The sequence below is a fragment of the Hylobates moloch genome, unplaced genomic scaffold (assembly GCF_009828535.3).
Source record: "Hylobates moloch isolate HMO894 unplaced genomic scaffold, HMol_V3 SCAFFOLD_11, whole genome shotgun sequence".
Lineage (NCBI taxonomy): Eukaryota > Metazoa > Chordata > Mammalia > Primates > Hylobatidae > Hylobates > Hylobates moloch.
In genome coordinates this window covers 41,730,215-41,752,121 of record NW_026652286.1, presented here as the reverse complement: position 1 = coordinate 41,752,121, position 21,907 = coordinate 41,730,215, and the positions used below count along the sequence as shown (strand labels likewise).

Here is a 21,907-nt window from a genome sequence, read left to right as displayed (position 1 = left end):
TCATCATGAAAGACATGAAAAGGTTAATCTAAAGGGTTAACACTAGCATTTAGCTGAATGGCTGTACCATGTAAATGTGCTGCCAGCACAAACTTAGAGGTTTGGAAGACACTCTAAACCTAAAACCAAGCAGAGGGTGGGACTTTCCATTGCCATTCCAGAGAATGTTGCATAGTCTATCACGGGGCAATGGCAGGAAAGATGACACATCCAGAGCTGTCATCCATTTCTACGGTCCTCAAGTCTCTCTGACACAGGAGTAGGAAAATATTGGAATCAGGAACAAAAGAAAGAATGGAAAAACTATTCACAAATTCAGGTATCCAGATACATCCCAATAAGCTGTGAAGCCAGGTGCCTCTGGATATTCTTTGCTGTGATATAAGTGACACTAGAAGGACTACTCACTGTGAAAATTACCCCATCCATATAATCTGCACAAGCCATGAGTTCCTGGCTATGTCCTTGGCAGGTGCCTCTGAAAGAAACAATGAGAATATGTTCAGATCAATCCTTTTGTGTAAACACCCTGAGCACTCGCTGGTGGATCTTCTGGGTCTTCACCCCATAGACAAGAGGATTGAGTGCAGGTGGCACAAGGAGATACAGTATGGCCAGAAGAACATGGACATGATGGGGTACATGGTGACCAAAGCGGTGAGTGAGGAAGGAGAACATTCCAGGGACATAGAAGACCAAGATGACACAAACATGAGATCCACATGTGCTAAAGGCCTTAAGTCGGGCCTCATTTCCTGGTACCTTCAGCACTGCCTGGAGAATGTGGGCATAGGAAACACCAATGGCCAGAACATCCAGCCCGACCACAAGCAAGGCCACAGTCAGCCCATAAGCTCGATTGACTGTGGTTTCTGAGCAGGCAAGTTTCACAACAGCCATGTGTTCGCAATAGGCATGGCCTATGACCGTGGCTTGGCAGAAGATAAGTTTTCGCAACAGAATGGGGAAGGGGATGAGGAGTAGTAATCCCCGCACCAGCACCACCATTCCAATGTGCCCTATGACTCCTGGATGCAGGATCGTGGAATGGTGCAAGGGGTGACAAATGGCTACGTAGCGATCCAGAGCCATGGCCACAAGTATCCCTGACTCCATGGAGGAGAATGCATGGATGAAGAACATCTGGATCAGGCAGACGGTGTACCCAATCTCGTGGGCATGAACCAGGAGCACTGCAAGGGCTTTGGGTGCAGTGGAGGAGGCCAGAACCAGGTCGATGGCAGCTAGCATGGACAGGAAGAGGCACATAGGTTGGTGCAAGGATGGGTCCATCCAGATGATGAAGAGAATGGTAACATTGCCTACTAGAGCAAAGAGGTAAAGGATGCCCAGGGGCAGTGCGATCCAGTGCTGGCTTTCCTCTAAACCCGGAATTCCTACCAGGAAAAAAGAAGGCTGGGGTAGCCTCCAGCTTGAATTGCTAAGGACCATTATCAATGACTTGAGGAGGAAAGAGAAAAAAGAATCCAAAGTCATGATTTCTGCATTTCTGGTACATTATCACATAGTCCAGATCACATTGTCTACCATCTTCATGAGGAGAATAAAGTGACTAAAACTGCAACCAAAGGGAATCAAGTTAGATACAAGAAAGAAAATCTTTGGTGGAGATAATTTTTTTTACAGGTGAGACATCCACATGCCTGAATTAGAATAGGTCTAGTTTTTTTAGAGATAAGAGTAAACATACATTGTTTTGGGAGAGATGCATAAGCTTTAACCATTCAGTTGCTTATGTTTTGAAGCTGTCAACTTCAAAGGGTTCTCTTTATTAGCCTCTTGGCGTTACTGAACACAGTAAATTAAACTGTTGTTTTTAAAATTAGCCTCCCTCAGTTTCCATGACATGGCACTCTAGAGTTGTTTCTCCTATAGCCTCAGTCCCACCATTTTCTCCATCTCATTATGTTGTTGATTCCAGGGATCCATCCTCTCCTCTTTTCCCTATTCAGTACATTATCTCTGAATTGACCTCATCCACTTTCATGGTTTTAACTATCTACTTTTATTTCTTTCAAACCTATGTTTCTAAGTGAAATATCTTTCTGAAACACAAATCATTCTTTCCATTTGCTTCCTGAATAGCTATACTATAGCCTCAACATATTCAAAACTAAATTAATTCATCTATCCTTCTTAAATCTGTTCTACCTACTTTTGGCAATATTTTTATGAATTACATTACTATCCATCTACCAAACCCAATCTAGAAACTTGGAAACTATCTTTACTTATTCTTATCTCTCACCCCTTTTCCCCTTTCGCCTATTCCTGTTAACTGCATTTTTAACACATAGCTGTTATGTCAACTCCTGTTCTCAACCCCCGATGTCAAACATCCAACTTCTCTCACCTGTACTGTTTCATTACGTCTCTCTGCCTTTGCTATAAACATCTTCCCAATTCACTCTCAACTTTTAAGTCAGGTTTTTCGTAAAATGCAGATGTCATTATGTCATGCCTATGGCTAAAATCCTTCAGTGAATCTATTGCACGGAATAAATTCATACTCTTAAGACTGCATTAAAGGTTTTCAAGGGTTATCTATTGTGTATTACTTTGGTCTTACAGTTAACGTATTTCTACATGTATGTTTTACTAAACCATTCCAACATTCTTGGAGTTATATGACTAAACTATCCTATATTACATATGCCTTTTGTGTAGTCTTTCTTCCATTTCCTTTATCTGAATTGGTCTTCCTCACTCTTGAAAATTTAGTCTACTCTCTTCTGCTGCTCAAAAGGACTCATTGGCTGTGTTAGGTCAAGAGTGATTATGTCAGTAGCACTGTATGTTATGATCCTTCTTTGTTCATCCATAACTTTCTGACTTATCTCCATCATAGAAATCCTGTCAGCATCTTAATGGCTTGTTTTAAAGAACTGTATCTCATTACATTTCATGATTATAAGCTAGCATGGATGCTTCACAATGTAGTGTGATAAATACAAGCTTTGCGGGCAAAGTTTGTTGAAATTCTGTCCATTTCATATTCTAGGAATAAAATCTTGCTAGGCTTCTAAAACTCTCTAAGTCTTAATTTCCTTATTTCATATTAGAATAAATAATATTAATCTTACATACTACAGATTTTAACTAATGTATGTAAAGTCTTGATATATAGGTTACTTTATAAAGTATAGTCTATAAATTATAGTTATCTTTTTTAACGTTACTGATAAAAGATGGCTATGAGCTCTTAGTCATCTTTTATTAAGTTGGTACAAAAGTAATTGTGATTTTTACCATTGAAAGTAATGGCAAATATTAATAGCAATATTATTAATGTTTAAAAAGATAACTACAATTATCTTTCTTCATTGTCTTCATGACTCTGCTTCTCTGTTTCAAACTTTTGATATGTTTACCTCTCATCATGATGTTATAGCAATTCAGTGTCTCTGACACCCCATGTTAACATGAACTATTGAATAAACAGCTGTCTGTTTAACCTTGTCCATGGGATTCACCCCTCAAATGTTAAAATAAAAAACTTGCAACTGGTTACATTTGTGTCTGTATGTTTATCTTAAAAGACAGATGTAGTCTGAAACAACTATATTTTTCTTTGTTGGGGTGGTGGTTCATGTACATGTACATGTGAAGATTTTTAAAAGTTAAGAATGACTCAGTTCTTGTGGATTATGCATCTATAGATCACTCAGTATGTCTTTTTTATGAATCAGTAACGTTTGGGAACTATCATGTTGCCCCCAAATTCTCAATATAACAACTATAAATTCTGAAATTCCAGGTGGGCATATGTCTCCCAGCCTTTATCTTTCTTCAAGAGTCAACTTAAAATAATGATGACATTTTTATTGAGACTTCCAGGGGAATCTCATACTCTTGCAAAAAAAAAAAAAAAATCACCTTTCAGTGCTTAATATTCCACATACTGAGGAAGTTAATTCTCTTTCTTAGCTACTCCCCTTCTGTTACAACCATCAGCTCGTTTTTCATTTTATAGCTGAGAAGTTGGAGAACAGGTATATGTTTGTGGAAGGCACCCGTGGCTTTAACAGAAGCATTGTGCATAAAGCAGTGAGACTGAAACCGTACTACAGAAGGTGAAGCAGAGGGGCAGAGACATGAGCCTGAATATAATCTGCTTCTTTTTTATGCTGCATGGCTTGTGAGACTAGAGCAAAAGCCTACATCTGCTTATTAAGCGCTAATTATTAAAGTAAATAGGAGATGCCTCTGCGATTCTTAGAAGAAAAGCAGAAGGGACTTTATTCCCAAGAACCTAAAAGTGAAGCTCTATTTAGTTCTCTAACCAGAAAGCAGGGGACAATTAGCAAAGAGCTGATGCTGTTGAACTAGTACTTATTCATCCACATTCAATCTAAGCAACCTATCTTCTGTGAAGTTGTGCTTGAATTCCGTAAGACAGCAGAATGTGTCTCCTTTTCTTTCCTTTTGTGATGTCTTTATCACTTTGTCATTGCACTGATGACTTCGCACTTTAAAAAGCAGGGACTATGCCTTGCTTATTGCTGCAGCCCCAGGGCAAGCTCCAGAAGCACCTAGAATCCAATCGGCAATCAGTAATGTTGGCTGAATAAATATCTATATGATTAGATTAAATAATAAATAAATAAGTGTATGAGTGTCTTAAAAGGCTGAAGATTATGAAAACTTGATAAGGCAGAGGCTGAATTTAAGTAAAGGAATAATGTAGCAGACACTGGATTGCCATTTGAGGGGATTACTGATTGAGTGTCGACAGTCCTCACCTTAAGTGATGCTCTGGGTGTTTCATGGCAGAAAGATCCCCGCTGATTCATCACTATCCTGCATGCAAAGAAGTGATAAAGAAATCCTAGGTATGTCAGAAATAAGGGGATTCCTGTGGTCACTGGTAGTCACTTCTGCTCCTAGCAGGCAGGGAGGCCTCTATGGTATGTGACTTGTCTCTCTCTCTCTTTAATCTCCTTCTCAGCAGTGACCCGGACTCTATGATAGTCGGGAGGAAAGGAGGCAAGAACTTAGGCAGAAAAAGGGCAGTGGAGGGTGCAGAAATAGTGGGTCCATGATAATGATCTAATAAGAGAGGAAGATACAGAAATCAAGCACTACGAGGCAGAGCTTCACCGCACAAATTGGAGACACATAGATAATCAATAAAGTAAGCCTGGCAAAGGGCACTGTCCTTCTGGTCTCTGGGCTGTCTTTGAGGATGTGCCCTTTAAAGTCTTGGGTCAGCCTGGAGGGAGACTCAGAAACACAAAGAGATCTAGGAAAGGGAGAAAATTCCCAGACTCAGGAAGGTTCTGTTATAGCCCTGCCTGCTCATCTCCAGGAACACCCTAAGTCCTCTGTTCAACCTCCACAACCTTCTGCCCTAGCTTGTGCTTAACAATGATGAAGAGGATTTTCTATTCAGAAGGGCTGCACAGCAGTCTCTGAATGCCAAAGAGGACATCAAATGCATCCCTCAAGGTCTGTATAGCTAAAGTTTCCCAAAGATATGAAACATGAGTATTAGCTTTGGCAAGACATGGGTAAACTGTATCTACATGCATGATATTTGATGGTGAGGATGCCACCTAGGACCATGCTAAATGGTCCTGTGAATGCCTCAGGCTGATCACGAAGGCTTAAAGAGATTGGTAGGCACCTGTAGGCACACAAGTTAACTTGCAGCTATGAGCCCTCCCCTAATCTCTCTCGGTCTGTATTCTTTCTTTAATCTCCACTGTCATAGAGTCCAGGCCTCTGTTAAGAAGGAGATTAAGGATAGAGAAATAGGTCACATTTCATAGAAGAGCCTCCCTTCCCACTGGCATCTAAATGGTAGAAACTAGGAGAGGCTTCATTTTGAGAAGTCAGGCCTGGAGAGAACAACTACCCTAACTCAGGGGGAAATAAAGACTACAAAGAAGGGTCAGACCAGAGGCATTGGGAAACTCAGAGCCATACTAGCCAAGCCAAAAAATAACCCCTGTCACAAGGACAATGAGAAGGGCAGGAGTCAGCTGGCTATAGTCTTCCCACACCATAAGCCCCAAAACTGACCTCATTTTTCACACCTGAATTTCTGTGCACCAGGGGTCACTGGTTCTGTCATCGTCACCCTGAAAGGAAAGGGCATTCTTGATACCTTCCCAAGGCAGTGATGGTGACTGTGAGCAAGGCACTGGGCATGCAGGATGTTATTACCAACTGGCAGGTCCCAGAGGTCTCACAGACACACCTGGGCAAAGCCAAAAGTAGCCCCCAGATTGACTAGAGGAACACAGAGCTAAAGTTACAGCCCACAGGGATGGGTGATTGGACAGAGAGGCCAAGCAGGGAGAGTGACTCCTGCACCTAACCAGGTGGCCTATATCTGTTCAGCGTTGTTCATTACCCCTAAGCCTGTACATCCTGATGGTGATAGGAAACCTTGTGCAGTGAGCTGGGAAATTTCACATTGCTCTGTGAGCTCAGACTTCTCATTCTCGCAGAACAATCTTAGACCCCAGGAAATTCTTTAGTGAATGCTGTGGTTCAATGTGCTATTCCTCCGGGCGCAGGGAGTGTTGGCTTCTGGAAGTTGATAACTATGTCACTCTCCTTTGGCTAAAGACAGCAGTCTTGCCCAAGGTTACTTTTCCTTCCCCAAGCAGCTCATAACCAATGACTGGTGATATAAGAATACAAAGTCCTGGCCCCCTTTCTTCATCTTAAACAATACCGAGGAGTCATTCTAACTCATGAGGTCCTATTTGATTAGCTAAGTCACCTGAGACAACTCGATCATAGTTTAATTTCTTCTTCGGCCCCATTTCACTCCTCCCACTCCATGACAGTCATTGTTACCAAGTATATGTCACAATAAACTTCCTGCATGCAAATCTCTGCTTCAGAGTCTGTTTCCAGAGAAGCCAACCCAAGACAAATGCTGCCAGCCTCAGGTGATTTGAGCACTTTGCTTCTCCTCTATAGGATGGTGAAAAACCCAAGGACCTCAAACCCATTGCCATGGTACATGTGGGATAAATAGAGCTCCTCCAACAGTCCCTCTGAGGAAGTTCCCAATGAGATGGGCTGAGGCTTCCTTTATCATATTTTCCCATCATAAGTCGACCCTTCTCTTAGTTCCATCTCTGATTGAAGCAGCTTCCCACTCTACCCAGTGGCCATATTCTCCTTGGGAACAGTGCCTCAAGTGCACAGTCCTTCCATTCATCCAGTCAACAAGTATCTCATTCACAGCTTGTGTGGAGCCCTATTTATTCGTTTATTCAATAAATATTAAATATATACTAATTCCATGTACTCTACTAGATGTTGGAAAAAAACGCTATGATAAAATGGTTCTCATGGGTCTTGGGATGATATATGTTAAGTATATGATCATAGAATTAATTACAGTTATAAGTGTTATATATTAAAACTATAATGTTCTAAAAGCATATAATAAAAGGACCTCCCCAGCATGGGGACTTCGGGAAAGCCCTCCCTAATTTAAGTTAGTGACCAGAAGACTTGATTAAAGTGAAGGGCAGTATGGAGATAGGGTGCGTGCACAAAACATGAGCAGAAGAAAAAGGACTCTGGTATTTTCAAAGACCTGAAAGAATTTTTAAAATTAGAGATTGCAGTACTCAGGACTGGGCCTGGAGTGTAAGCAGGAACCTAAGCATGCTGGGTCTTTTGGGCCATGTTAAAGGGCCATGGATATCCATGAAGGATTTTAAGCAGAGGATTGAGATATGATCAAAATCTCATTAACAAAATGACATCTTAGGAAAATGGAGAGGCCAAGGCTAAGCATAGATGGGAGGAGATCTTTGGGGAAGAAAATTCAGTGATCTCTACAGAGGTTCAAGGATGTGTCATGAGAATGGGTAGATGAGGTAGGTGTCTTTGGGAATGAAGAAATTGAGAATATGAAAAGCCAGAGTGTTCAATGGATTATCCACATAAATACTGATGTCTCCCACCAGGGTCATGGGTGGCAAAAAAAAAAACAAAAAAAAAAAAAACAGAGAAGATGTTGACCATGTCATCATTTAATGAAGGCTAGTAGAGAGATAACAGTAACCAGGAGTGGTAGAGGATGATATGAGCGAATGACATGAACCTCAAAGAAGCACCAGTCTTTGCTTATTTGTTTGTTAGTTTGCTTTTACAGGAAAGAACTGAAAATCGTATTTGAGAACAAAGACACTAAACTCACCACCATGCCAAAGGTAGAAGAGATATGAGAAAATAAATGATCCCCACTTAGTAGGAAGCATAATATTGCATCAGACATAAAATAGGAATAATTATAGCACCTGCTTCATTTGCATTTTGTGAGCATTAAATGAAAGAGTGTATCTGCAAAGTTTTTACTTCAAGGACTCAAGTTACCATGTGGTGAGAGCTGAACACAAAGGAGCTGCCTTTGTTACCAAGATTTCTCACTAATACAACATATTCAAGATAGAATTCTTCAGAGCTAGTTTGCCCAGAGCACTTAGAGACTTCTAAGCCCTTATAGCAGTGATTCTGTCTTATAATAGTAACTATGCCCTCCAATGCCCCTGCACAGCATCCAGAATACCTCCATTTGAAATTACAACTTTTGCAAAGACTAAGTTAAGGTGATGTTTGAGGTGATGATGGTAGTAAAGAAAATAGTGTTAGTAGTGATTGTTACAGCAATGTTTTTTCATTTCTTTAACAAAAATATTTGAATGTCCACAGTCATAAAAATATATGTAGTCATTTATTCAAAAGCACATACTATGTTAATATGACTAATGAAGAAATACGCTAGTGACATAGTCCATTAAAATAATGAGACTTATTTATTAACACATGCTTATTGATAGCATATTATATGCCAGGAACTATTTTAAGAATACAGTAGAAATCACTATCTAGTAGGAATGCAGACAGAGATTATCCAGCAAAAATATATATAATTATAAATTATAATGAATAATAAAAGAAACACACAGTACTCTGAGATCAGAAAACAAATGATTTAATATAATTAAAATAATCTTTTCTAAGGAGATGAGGTTTGAACTGAGGTTCAAGATGAGTAGAAACAGCAAGAATAAGGACAGGGAAAAGCATTTTTATCAGGAGGAGCCTGGACAACCAGCCTGGAGGGAGCATAAACATTTGAGGAAATAAAGAAGAGTATTTATGTATATTAAGAATACATAACACTCAAATAATACTAATATATTTCAAGTAAATGCAAATGCATAAGAGCATAACACAAACACATTAAAGTGAATGCCAATGGTAGGAATTGGGAAGTAAATGAACAAGAGGTTAAGAAATGAAGACAGAAAATAAGCAAACAGAACAAGAATCAGAACAATAATCTTTGCATGCAATAAGCTTACAAGTATGATTAACTCAAAGTCTTGCAGCTGAGACTAAAAATGAAGAAATGAAACTACAGGTATCATAGAGGGCCATTCATCTCAAAAATAGAATGAAAAAGCACTGGAAAAAGAGAAAACAACCTTAATCTGCAATTCTAGTCAGGTGGAACATGAATATTTTAAAGTATTTCTCCCATAAATTTGAACTCAAAATTATCTCCATAGTTTGCCACCCTTCTTTCTCTGAAGCTAAGTAGGTGGTAGAGAAGCCAATCTCTTCCCATGGACTGGCTGTGAGTGAGAGCTGTGGTGGTGGGAGGTGCCCCATTTTTTTCACATGTCCAGCTAATCTCTTTCTGATCTCCTAAAACACTTGAATTCAGATTCATCATATTACCTGATGCGTTTATCTTATCAACACAAATAAAACACAAACTTTCAGAAGAAAAAGGTATCAAAAAGATTCCCTGCTTATTGATCAATTGAGATACCCCAGCCCTTCTAATAGTTTTCCATCCCAATATATAAATACCATAGACCTCAGAAGAGATTTCCTAACTTCCAAACACCTAGGATAACTTTCCCTGCTTTCTTTTTACTCTTTGCACAACATAAATGACCTGGGCTATGGGGCTTCCACCCAGTGAGGGAGGGCCACCCTGGCCCCTGAAGTCCAGATGATGATAACTATACTCAGGTAGGCTCAATCCGCTTGGGGCTTAGAATCGTGCTCCTGGATCTGCTTGGTCTTGATGCCATAGACAATGGGATCCAGTGCTGGGGGAAAGAGCAAGTAGAGATTGGCAAGGATGACCTTGGCAGCAGAAGCTGTGGGTGGTCCAAAGCACTGCATGACCACAGAAAGAAATCTCGGTCCATAGAAGAACAGGATGACACAGACATGGGCTGTACATGTGCTGCCTGCTTTAGCATGTGCCTCAGGTGAAGGAAAATGCATTGCAGTCCCCACAATCTGCCCATAAGAATAGGCAATAAAGGCCACATCCCCCCCCCGCCAAGAAAGATTGCCACAACAAAGGCACAGAGGTTGTCCACAGTGGTGGCCCCACAGGCAAGCTTCACCACTGCCATATGCTCACAGTAGGTATAGGCAATCGTCTGTGAGCCACAGTAGGGCAGCCTATGGGCCAAGCTTGGAAAGGAGATGGTCAGTCCCATCCCTCACAACACCACCAGGCCTCCAATCTTGGTAACAACAACAGGTGTAAGGATGGTTGCATAACGCAGTGGGTTACAGATGGCCACAGAGCAGTCCAGGGCCATGGCCACTAGCACCCCTGACACCATGGCAGAGAATGCATGGATGAAGAATATCTGGGAAAGACAGGAATGGGAGCTGATGGCTGTAGCACCAAACCAGAAAATGGCCAGCATCTTAGGCAGTGTAGAGAGAGAGAGAGAGGACCAAGTCGACAAAGGAGAGCATGACAAGAAAAAGAAACATGGGCTGGTGAAGGCTGCATTCTGTCCGGATGAGAAAAAGCAGGACACCATTCCCAGTCAATGACAGGAAAAACATAAAGCAAAAGGGAAGTGAGATCCAAATGTGGGCGGCAGTCAATCCTGGGATGCCAGCCAGGAAGAAAGTATGTGGGAAGAGAACAGAATTATTGGAAAAAAACCATGGTTATCATCTCACATGGAAGAACAAAGTGACATTACAGAGAAAGGCAGGCTGGTGAAATTCAGTGATGTAGCAGTTGGGAGCTCAGGACATATGCTCTCACTGACACCATCACCACCACATCACTCTCCTCTACAGTTCTCAGAAAAGAGTAAAAAATAAATTTCAGTTTAGTCAATATTTCTGCAAGGTCTTCAAACATAGAAGAGGCAAGTTATTGGGAAATGCATTGGGTGAGATTTGTCCAGTGGCAAATGCATTGGACAGGAAGTTCAGAAACCAGTTTCTAGTATTAGATATTCTACAATATGTGTGACCTGGGGAAATTCACATAAACAGGTTTAAGTAGATGCCCAGGGCTTGTTGTTGAATAAAAATTATCCCATTAAGCTCATATCCCCAAGTTTTGAATTCAGGTGCTTGATTTAATCAATGCTGACCTCAAATAGTTCTCCAGTCTTATCCCACTAAGCCTCATTTAAAATTGCCAAAAATTTTAACATCTGAAAAAATCCCTTAATTTAGAGACACTCCACTCTTCCAAGCTTCATTTGACTGTCAAGTTTACAGAATAACATATGGTCCCTGATAATTCCAACACTGATCAGGCTCTTCCTTGGATATTCCTGTCCACTTCACTTATTCCTCTACCAGACATCTCAATGGTTGTCTGCTTTACCACCTCCTGTATTTTCTGCTGCTTCAAGTTGATGTTGTACAGGGATAGACACAAAGTTCAGAGCTGTGGTGATGGATAAACAAAAGCTCTGGTAATAACAATAACGTGAAAGCCAAAAAATTCCATACCACAGCCACCTTACTAAGATCATGAGAGACCTTGGCAGATGTGCCCTCCAGTTCTTCTTTTCAGGTTATTACATTAAGAGTGTATGACATTATTCATCATTATTTGTGTCCCTAACATACATTATATTCAACATATTCATTTTATTTATTAGAAAACTGAGGTCTGGAAAAAGTAAATTTCCCAGGGCTATAGCTCTCTATAGTGACAGAATCAGACTACAGCTCAAATCCACTGACCTCCAAGCTATGAAGCCATCCTCCTATCTCCATGTTAGCAGTGGCTATTGCAGAGCCAGGGAAGAAACTCCAGGGCCCCATGGCCAAAGGTAGGAAGTACAGAGTGATCAAATAATAGGGCAGACAAGGAATGATTTAGGGATCATGTGAATCCCCCAGTATCCCCAATACCTCAAGTACCACAATCCTCTCAGGTGAGAGACAAACACAGGACTCACATATACCTGGGTCTAGGGCCTGGTAGGGTTTTGGAATGTGAGACAAGTGATTCACATTCTAGGCATAACAGGTGCAGCCTTAATAACAGCAAGAAGAGGTCTCTAAGTGTGAGGGAAAGGAGCAGAAGCCAGCCTGGAACATAGTCTAAGAAAGAAGAAACAGTACAGATTTAAAACAGCCAAAAAAGTTGTGCTTTTCTCTCCAAGAGAACATATAGTTATTGCCCATACCTTCCACCACAGCTGCTGAGGAGACTACAATGACAACAGACGGTGAGAGGGCTGGGAAGACGGGAAGTCAACGTGGACCTATAGTTCTTGTGTCATAGAATAAACTCTACAATAGAAGTCAAGATCCTGGTTTGAGGTACTATTTCTGCCATATGTCTGCATGTGACTTTCAGCAAAGCATCTAACCATTTTCAAGTCTTAGTTTCTTCACATGTGAAAGGAGAAAACTAAAATCTGCCTCACAGGATCATTGTGAGAACTGAAGGAAATATAATATGTGAAGATGCTTTGTCGAATGCTGAAAATATTATTATTATTATGTTCACTGAATTATAAGCAATAAATGGTGCACAAGGAACAGTTTAGTTAAGAACAAAAGAAATTTTCGAAATTCAGAGACAATGGATTTGATTTGGCAAAGGTGACCAGATAGATGCATCCCATGGGTAGATAATACATAGTAGTTAACTGGATCAACCCAGTCAAAAACACTATATCCTTCCTCATGTTTCTCCCTTCATTCTTCCAAATAACACATTCTTTCTCTCAGCAACCCCAGGGTGTGGTGTTGGGAGGAGGATGAGGAGTGTCAAGAAATGTGACTCTGATCACTTGAGCATCTGCTTCAAATTATCCTCAAAGCAGCCCATCCTTAAGCCTCTGTCTTCAGAAAACTAATAGATAATTACACCTGATTGTTCTGGGAAGTCAGGGACCCCAAACGGAGGGACCTGCTGAAGCTATAACAGAAGTACAGAAATTGTGAAGATTTCATGGACATTTGTTAGTTCTCCAAATTAATACTTTTATAATATCTTATGCTTGTCTTTACTGCAATCTTTGAACATAAATTGTGAAGATTTGATGAACATTTATCACTTCTCCAATCAATACTCTTTTAATTTCCTATGCCTGTCTTTACTTTAATCTCTTAATCCCATCATCTTTGTAAGCTGAGGATGTATGTCACCTCAGGACCCTGTGATGATTGCGTTAACTGCACAAATTGTTTGCAAAGCACGTGTGTTTAAACAATATGAAATCTGGGCACCTTAAGAACAAGATAGCAGCAATTTTCAGGGAACAAGGGAGATAATCTTAAAGTCTGGCTGCCTGTGGGCCGGGCAGGACAGAGCGATATTTCTCTCATCGAAAAGGGTAAGAGAAATATCGCTGAATTCTTTCCCCAGTAAGGAATATTAATAATTAACAGCCCTGGGAAAAGAATGCATTCCTGGGGGGTAGGGGGGGGCTTCTAATATGGCTGTCCTAGGAATGTCTGCCCTATGCAGTTGTAGATAAGGGATGAAACATGCCCTGGCCTCCTGCAGCACCCCCAGGCTTGCTAGGATTAGGAAATCCCAGCCTGGTGAATTCTAGTCAGACCGGTTCTCTGCTCTTGAACCCTGTTAAGATGTTTATCAATGACAATGCATGCACAGTGGGACAGGGAACATCATCAGTAATGCTAATTTCACCTTCGCCTTGTGACCTTGCCCTGCTCATTTGCCTTGTGATATTTTGTTGCCCTTGAAGCATGTGATCTCTGTGACCCACACCCTATTCATATACTCCCTCCCCTTTGAAAATTGCTAATAAAAACTTGCTGGTTTTGTGGCTCAGGGGGCATGATGGAACCTGCTGAAATGTGATGTCTCCCCTGGATACCAAGCTTTAAAATTTCTCTCTTTTGTACTCTTTCCCTTTATTTCTCAGACCAGCTGATACTTAGGGAAATAGAAAAGAACCTATGTGAAATAATGATGAATTATTGGGGGCTGGTTCCCCCGATATCTGGCACCCACGTGGTTTTTCTTTTTCTCAAGTGCATGTGGGAACCCTATTCCTTTTGGTAGGTGTGGAGAAATGTCATCGGTTTGGCCCACATAAACGCTTGTTCGACTCCCTGACAACTGGTGAGTAGTCTGTGTATGGTCCCGGTTAACTATGGATCACACAGGTATAAAAATTATACTTATCTCTCCTATATTACACTGCAGTTAAAACAGAAAAGGGTTCAAGTGCCCATGGAAAATATGGTCACTTTATTCAGGGCAGTGGGAAAATACTGTCCTTGGTTTCCTGAAAAAGGAACCTTAGATGTACACCTGTTAAAACAGGGAACGGTCCAAGTAACCATGGAAAATATGAACACTCTATTCAGGGCAGTGGAAAAATACTGTCCTTGCTTTCCTGAAAAAGGAACCGTATATGTAAAAGTATGGGATTGTGTTGGTTCAACATTCTGGGAACTGGTCTCAACAGGTAATTATGTTCCCGTCACTGTTTGGGGTGATTGGGCCTTGGTATGTGCCATCCTGATACCTCCTCAACTTTCCTCTCCCACAAGGCCTTCGTTATCTGCTCAACCTCTCCCTTTGCCTACTCCTCCTCCAACTGTTGAAAATTCAACGTCTAACTCCAGTGACTTTGGCTTAATGTCACCCCCGATGACCTTGTTTCTTTTCACGAAGAGCTGGTACTTGTAGCTCCCGCAGCCCCAACTCACACAGCCCGGGACCATATATATGCTAATTCTTCCCTTTTCAAACCTTTGCAGCATTTGCCTTTGGGCGTCACCTAATGGCTCTGGGACCAAACTACTATTTACTTGTAATTCTCCAGGCCTTTCCCCATCCACTGCAGCCCCTCATCCTCCTGTCATTTTGGTTCCTCAACAAGTCTGCATCATTATGTACCTCTCAATCTTATCTTTTTGAAAGAATTTAAGGATGCTTGTAAAAGAAAACAGGGAAGGTTTAGGTTATCCTTTTTAGTGGCAGCCACTGCCACGCCTCCTGATCCTATCCCTTTACCATGGAAATCTGACACACCCTTTTGGATTCAGCAGTGGCCACTCTAAAGAAAAACTGGAGGCTTTAACTCAGTTTCTGAACAGTTACAACTTGGAGGTAAGTAAAACAGAATGTCTGGATATACATTGATATTGAGGGAGAGGGACGGTATCAGGGACAACAGACAGAATAGTTTCCCCTTCCCAACTATAATCTCCCCAACTATCCCCTCAGGACCCAGAAAATGTCCTTCATTATATCCTTGTGCCTCAAGAAAAGTTTGGCCTAGTAAGTTCAGCTCCTCTCCCTCCATCAGAGAAGTAGGTAAAGGGAGGCAATCGGCCCAGGAATCAGGAGCTCAGGACTTAGGTGCTTTCATAAATGTTTCCCTGTGATTCACCTCATAGGCTTCAAAGAGGAGCAGCCTTCCAAATAGCTTACTGATCACCCAGGACTAGAAGGATGTTTGCCTGCTTTGAAGTAAAAAATTCCCACATACTCAATGTCAGGCCTCTGAGCCCAAGCTAAGCCATCATATCCCCTGCGACCTGCATGTACACATCCAGATGGTCAGTTCCTGCCTTAACTGATGACATTCCATCACAAAAGAAGTGAAAATGGCCTGTTCCTGCCTTAACCACTGACATTGTCTTGTGAAATTCCTTCTCCTGGCTCATCCTGGCTCAAAAGCTCACCTGCTGAGCACCTTGTGACCCCCCCACTCCAGCCCGCCAGAGAACAACCCCCCTTTGACTGTAATTTTCCTTTACCTACCCAAATCTTATAAAATGGCCCCACCCCTATCTCTCTTCGCTGACTCTCTTTTCGGACTCAGCCCACCTGCACCCAGGTGATTAAAAGCTTTATTGCTCACACAAAGCCTGTTTGGTGGTCTCTTTACACTGACGCGCATGAAATTTAGTGTTGTGACTCGGATCGGGGGACCTCCCTTGGAATATCAATCCCCTGTCCTCCTGCTCTTTGCTCTGTGAGAAAGATCCACCTACGACCTCAGGTCCTCAGACCGACCAGCCCAAGGAACATCTCATCAATTTTAAATCAGGTAAGCGGCCTCTTCTTACTCTCTTCTCCAACCTCTCTCACTATCCCTCAACCACTTTCTCCTTTCCACTCTTCAATCTCTCCCTTCTCTTAATTTCAATTCCTTTCATTTTCTGGTAGAGACAAAGGAGACATGTTTTATCTGTGGACCCAAAACTCCGGCGCCGGTCACAGACTAGGGAAGGCAACCTTCCCTTAGTGTTTAATCATTGCAGGGATGCCTCTCTGATTCTTCACCCAGGTTTCAGAGGTGTCAGACCACGCAGGGACACCTGCCTTGGTCCTTCACCCTTAGCGACAAGTCCCGCTTTTGTGGGGAAGGGGGAAGTACCACAACCCCTTCTCTCTGTGTCCCTACCCCTTCTCCACCTTTCTGGGGGGCAAGAAACCCCCAACCCCTTCTCCTTCACCCTTAGCAGCAAGTACCACTTTTCTGGGGGAGAGGCAAGTACCCCAACCCCTTATATCTCTGCACCCCAATCCCTTACTTCCATGCCCCAACCTCATATCTCTGCACCCCAATCCCTTATTTCCATGCCCCAACCTCTTATATCTCTGTGCCCCAATCCCTTATTTCTGCACCCCAATCTCTTATATCTCTGCACCCCAATCCCTTATTTCCACACCCTGACCTCGTATCTCTGTGCCCCGATCCCTTTCCTGCTTTTCTGGAGGGTAAGAACCCCCAAACCCCTTCCCTCCATGTCTCTATTCTCTCTTTTCTCTGGGCTTCACTATGGGCAACATTCAACCCTCAGTTCCTCCTTCTTCTCCCTTAGCCTGTGTTCTTGAGAACTTAAAACCTCTTCAACTCTCACCTGACCTAAAATCTAAGCATCTTATTTTCTTCTGCAATGCTGCTTGACCCCAATACAAACTCGACAGTAGTTCCAAATAGCCAGAAAACAGCACTTTCAATTTTTCCATCCCACAAGGTCTAAATAATTCTTGTCGTAAAATAGGCAAACGGTCCGAGATGCCTGACGTCCAGGCATTCTTTTATACATCAGTCCCTCTCTAGTCTCTGTTCCCAGTGCAACTCACCCCAAATCTTGCTTCTTTCCCTCCCACCTATCCCCTCAGTCCTAACCCCAAGCATCGCTGAGTCTTTCTAATCTTCCTTTTCTACAGACCCATCTAACCTCTCCCCTCCTCCACAGGCTGTTCCTCGCCAGGCCAAACTAGGTCCCAATTCTTCCTCAGCCTCCGCTCCTCCACCCTATAATCCTTTTATCACCTCCCCTCCTCACACCCAGTCCAGCTTAGTTTCATTCCCTGACTAGCCCTCCCCCACTTGCCCAGCAATTTACTCTTAAAACGGTGGCTGGAGCTAAAGGCATAGTCAAGGTTAATGCTCCTTTTTCTTTATCCCAAATCAGATAGCGTTTAGGCTCTTTTTCATCAAATATAAAAATCCAGACCAGTTCATGGCTCATTCGGCAGCAACCCTGAGACACTTTACAGCCCTAGACTCTAAAAGGTCAAAAGGCCGTCTTATTCTCAATATACATTTTATTACCCAATCTGCTCCTGACATTAAATAAAACTCCAAAAAGTAAATTCCAGCCCTCAAACCCCATAACAAGATTTAATTAACCTCACCTTCAAGGTGTACAGTAATAGACAAGTTGCAATTCCTTGCCTCCACTGTGAGACAAACCCCAGCCACGTCTCCAGCACACAAGAACTTCCAAATGCCTGAACTGCAGCAGCCAGGCGTTCCTCCAGAACCTCCTCCCCCAGGAGCTTGCTACAAGTGCCAGAAATCTGACCATCAGACCAAGGAATGCCTGCAGCCCATTATTCCTCATAAGCCGTGTCCCATCTGTGTGGGACCCCACTGGAAATCAGACTGTTCAACTCACCTGGCAGCCACTCCCAGAGCCCCTGGAATGCTGGCCCAAGGCTCTCTGACTGACTCCTTTCTCGGCTTAGTGGCTGAAGACTGACGCTGCCTGATCGCCTCAGAAGCCCTGTAGACCATCACTGACACCGAGCTTTAGGTAACTCTCACAGTGGAGGGTAAGTCCGTCCTCTTCTTAATCAATATGGAGGCTACCCACTCCGCATTACCTTCTTTTCAAAGGCCTGTTTCCCTTGCCTCCATAACTGTTGTAGGTATTGACAGCCAGGCTTCTAAACCTCTTAAAACTCCCCAACTCTGGTGCCAACTTAGACAATACTCTTTTAAGCACTCCTTTTAGTTATCCCCACCTGCCCAGTTCCCTTATTAGGCTGAGACACTTTAACTAAATTATCTGCTTCCCTGACAATTCCTGGATTACAGCTACATCTCATTGCTGCCCTTCTTCCCAATCCAAAGCCTCCTTTGCATCCTCCTCTTGTATTCCCCCACCTTAACCCACAAGTATAAGATACCTCTACTCCCTCCTTGGTGACAGATCATGCACCCCTTACCAACTCCTTAAAACCTAATCACTCTTACCCAAATCAATGCCAATATCCCATCCCAGAGCCTGCTTTGAAAGGATTAAAGCCTGCTATCACTCGCCTGCTACAGCATGGCCTTTTAAAGCCTATAAACTCTCCTTAGAATTCCCCCATTTTACCTCTCCTAAAACCAGACAAGCCTTACAAGTTAGTTCAGGATCTATGCCTTATCAACCAAATTGTTTTGCCTATCCACCACATGGTGCCAAATCCATATACTCTCCTATCCTCAATACCTCCCTCCACAACCCATTATTCTGTTCTGGATCTCAAACATGCTTTCTTTACTATTCCTTTGCACCCTTCATCCCAGCCTCTCTTCGCTTTCACTTGGACTGACGCTGACACCCATTAGGCTCAGCAAATCACCTGGGCTGTACTGCTGCAAAGCTTCACAGACAGCCCCCATTACTTCAGTCAAGCCCAAATTTCATCCTCATCTGTTACCTATCTCGGCATAATTCTCATAAAAACACACGTGCTTTCCCTGCTGATTGTGTCCAATTAATCTCCCAAACCTCAATCCCTTACAAAACAACAACTTTCCTTCCTAGGCATGGTTAGTGTGGCCAAAATTCTTACACAAGAGCCAGGACCGCACCCTGTAGGCTTTCTGTGCAAACAACTTGACCTTACTGTTTTAGCCTAGCCATCATGTCTCCCTGCAGCAGCTGCTGCCACCCTAATACTTTTAGAGGCCCTCAAAATCACAAACTATGCTCAACTTACTCTCTACATTTCTCATAACTTCCAAAATCTATTTTCTTCCTCATACCTGACGCATATACTTTCTGCTCCCCGGCTCCTTCAGCTGTACTCACTCTTTGTTAAGTCTCACAATTACCATTGTTCCTGGCCCGGACCTCAATCTGGCCTCCCACATTATTCCTGATACCACACCTGACCCCCATGACTGTATCTCTCTGATCCACCCGACATTCACCCCATTTCCCCATATTTCCTTCTTTCCTGTTCCTCACCCTGATCATGCTTGATTTATTGATGGCAGTTCCTCCAGGCCTAATCCCCACACATCAGCAAAGGCAGGCTATGCTATAGTACAAGCAACTAGCCTGCCTCTTAGAACCGCTCATTTCCTTTCCATCGTGGAAATCTATCCCCAAGTAAATAACTTCTCAGTGTTCCACCTGCTATTCTACTACTCCTCAGGGATTATTCAGGCCCCCTCCCTTACCTACACATCAAGCTCGAGGATTTGCCCCCACCCAAGACTGGCAAATTAGCTTTACTCAACATGCCCTGAGTCAGATAATTAAAATACCTCTTAGTCTAGGTAGACACTTTCACTGGATAAGTAGATGCCTTTCCTACAGGGTCTGAGAAGGCCACCGCAGTCATTTCTTCCCTTCTGTCAGACATAATTCCTCAGTTTAGCCTTCCCACCTCTATACAGTCTGATAACAGACCAGACTATTAGTCAAATCAGCCAAGCAGTTTTTCAGGCTCTTAGTATTCAGTGAAACCTTTATATCCCTTACGGTCCTCCATCTTCAGGAAAAGTAGAACGGACTAAAGGTCTTTTAAAAACACACCTCACCAAGCTCAGCCACCAACTTAAAAAGGACTGGACAATACTTTTACCACTTTCCCTTCTCAGAAGTCAGACCTGTCCTCAGAATGCTACAAGGTACAGCCCATTTGAGCTCCTGTATAGACGCTACTTTTTATTAGGCCCCAGTCTCATTCCAGACACCAGACCAACTTAGACTGTGCCCCCAAAAAACTTGTCATCCCTACTATCCTCTGTCTAGTCGTACTAATTAATATTCACCATTCTCAACTACTCATACATGCCCTGCTCTTGTTTACACTGCTGGTTTACACTGTTTCTCCAAGCCATCACAGCTGATGTCTCCTGGTGCTATCCCCAAACAGCCTCTCTAAACTCTTGAAGTAAATAAATAATCTTTGCTGGCAGGACTATGCTGAATCTCCTTAGGCACTCTCAATCAGATGTCCTGAGTCATCCCAAGTCTTAGACCTTTTATACCTGTTTTTCTCCTTCAGTTATTCCATTTAATTTTTCAATTCATACAAAACCGTATCCAGGCCATCACCAATCATTCTACACGACAAATGTTTCTTCTAACAACCCCACAATATCACTCCTTACCACAAAATCTTCTTTTAGCTTAATCTCTCCCACTCTAGGTTCCCATGCCGCCCCTAATCCCGCTCGAAGCAGCCCTGGGAAACCGCCCATTATCTCTCCATACCATCCCCCCAAATTTTTGCCATCCCAACACTTTACCACTATTTCATTTTATTTTTCTTGTTAATATAAGAAGACAGGAATGTCAGGCCTCTGACCCCAAGCTAAGCCATCATATCCCCTGTGACCTGCATGTACACATCCAGATGGCCGGTTCCTGCCTTAACTGATGACATTCCACCACAAAAGAAGTGAAAATGGCCTGTTCCTGCCTTAACTGATGACATTGTCTTGTGAAATTCCTTCTCCTGGCTCATCCTGGCTCAAAAGCTCCCCTGCTGAGCACCTTGTGACCCCCACTCCAGCCCACCAGAGGACAACCCCCCTTTGACTGTAATTTTCCTTTACCTACCCAAATCTTATAAAATGGTCCCACCCCCTATCTCTCTTCACTGACTGTCTTTTCGGACTCAGCCCACCTGCACCCAGGTGATTAAAAGCTTTATTGCTCACACAAAGCCTGTTTGGTGGTCTCTTTACAGGGACGCGAGTGAAACTCAATCCCATCTTTGCCTGTTTCACACAATACCAAAGGTCCAGATAAGCTCCTGACAATGTACACAGCATTCCCTGTATTTCTGATTTTCCCTAGTGATATCAAGAGCATGTAATTATACCCCAGACTGCCTATCAAATTGTCCAGATTCGGGGAGGCTAGGGATAAGTTAATACGTAGATGTCACCTGTATTTATTTCTCTTCCTTGGGCCTACCCTTAGCCATTAGTTACCAAAGAGCTGCATTGATTGACCTACAGGGCAATGAGAAGTTAAGCTACTAGTCAAGTGTGAAGAAGAGGGTATTTAATGGGCATTTTTTCATGCATTGTCTGTAGGGATCCAAGGTAAATTTCTCACCACCTAGACACCAATTAGTACTTTTGCT

The 21,907-nt window shown here is 42.6% G+C and overlaps 1 protein-coding gene across 1 annotated transcript; it reads right to left on the bottom strand.

Moving 5' to 3' along the window:
• Positions 1 to 507: 507 nt before the first annotated feature.
• Positions 508 to 1,497, bottom strand: LOC116477323 (putative olfactory receptor 52L2). Its single transcript, XM_032168042.1, has one exon. The coding sequence runs from the start codon at positions 1,495 to 1,497 to the stop codon at positions 508 to 510; it is 990 nt and encodes a 329-aa protein (XP_032023933.1).
• Positions 1,498 to 21,907: the final 20,410 nt, after the last annotated feature.

Bases quoted from the DNA above. Each gene is read 5' to 3' on its own strand.
- LOC116477323 (XM_032168042.1), bottom strand. From the start codon at position 1,497: ATGACTTTGGATTCTTTTTTCTCTTTCCTCCTCAAGTCATTGATAATG.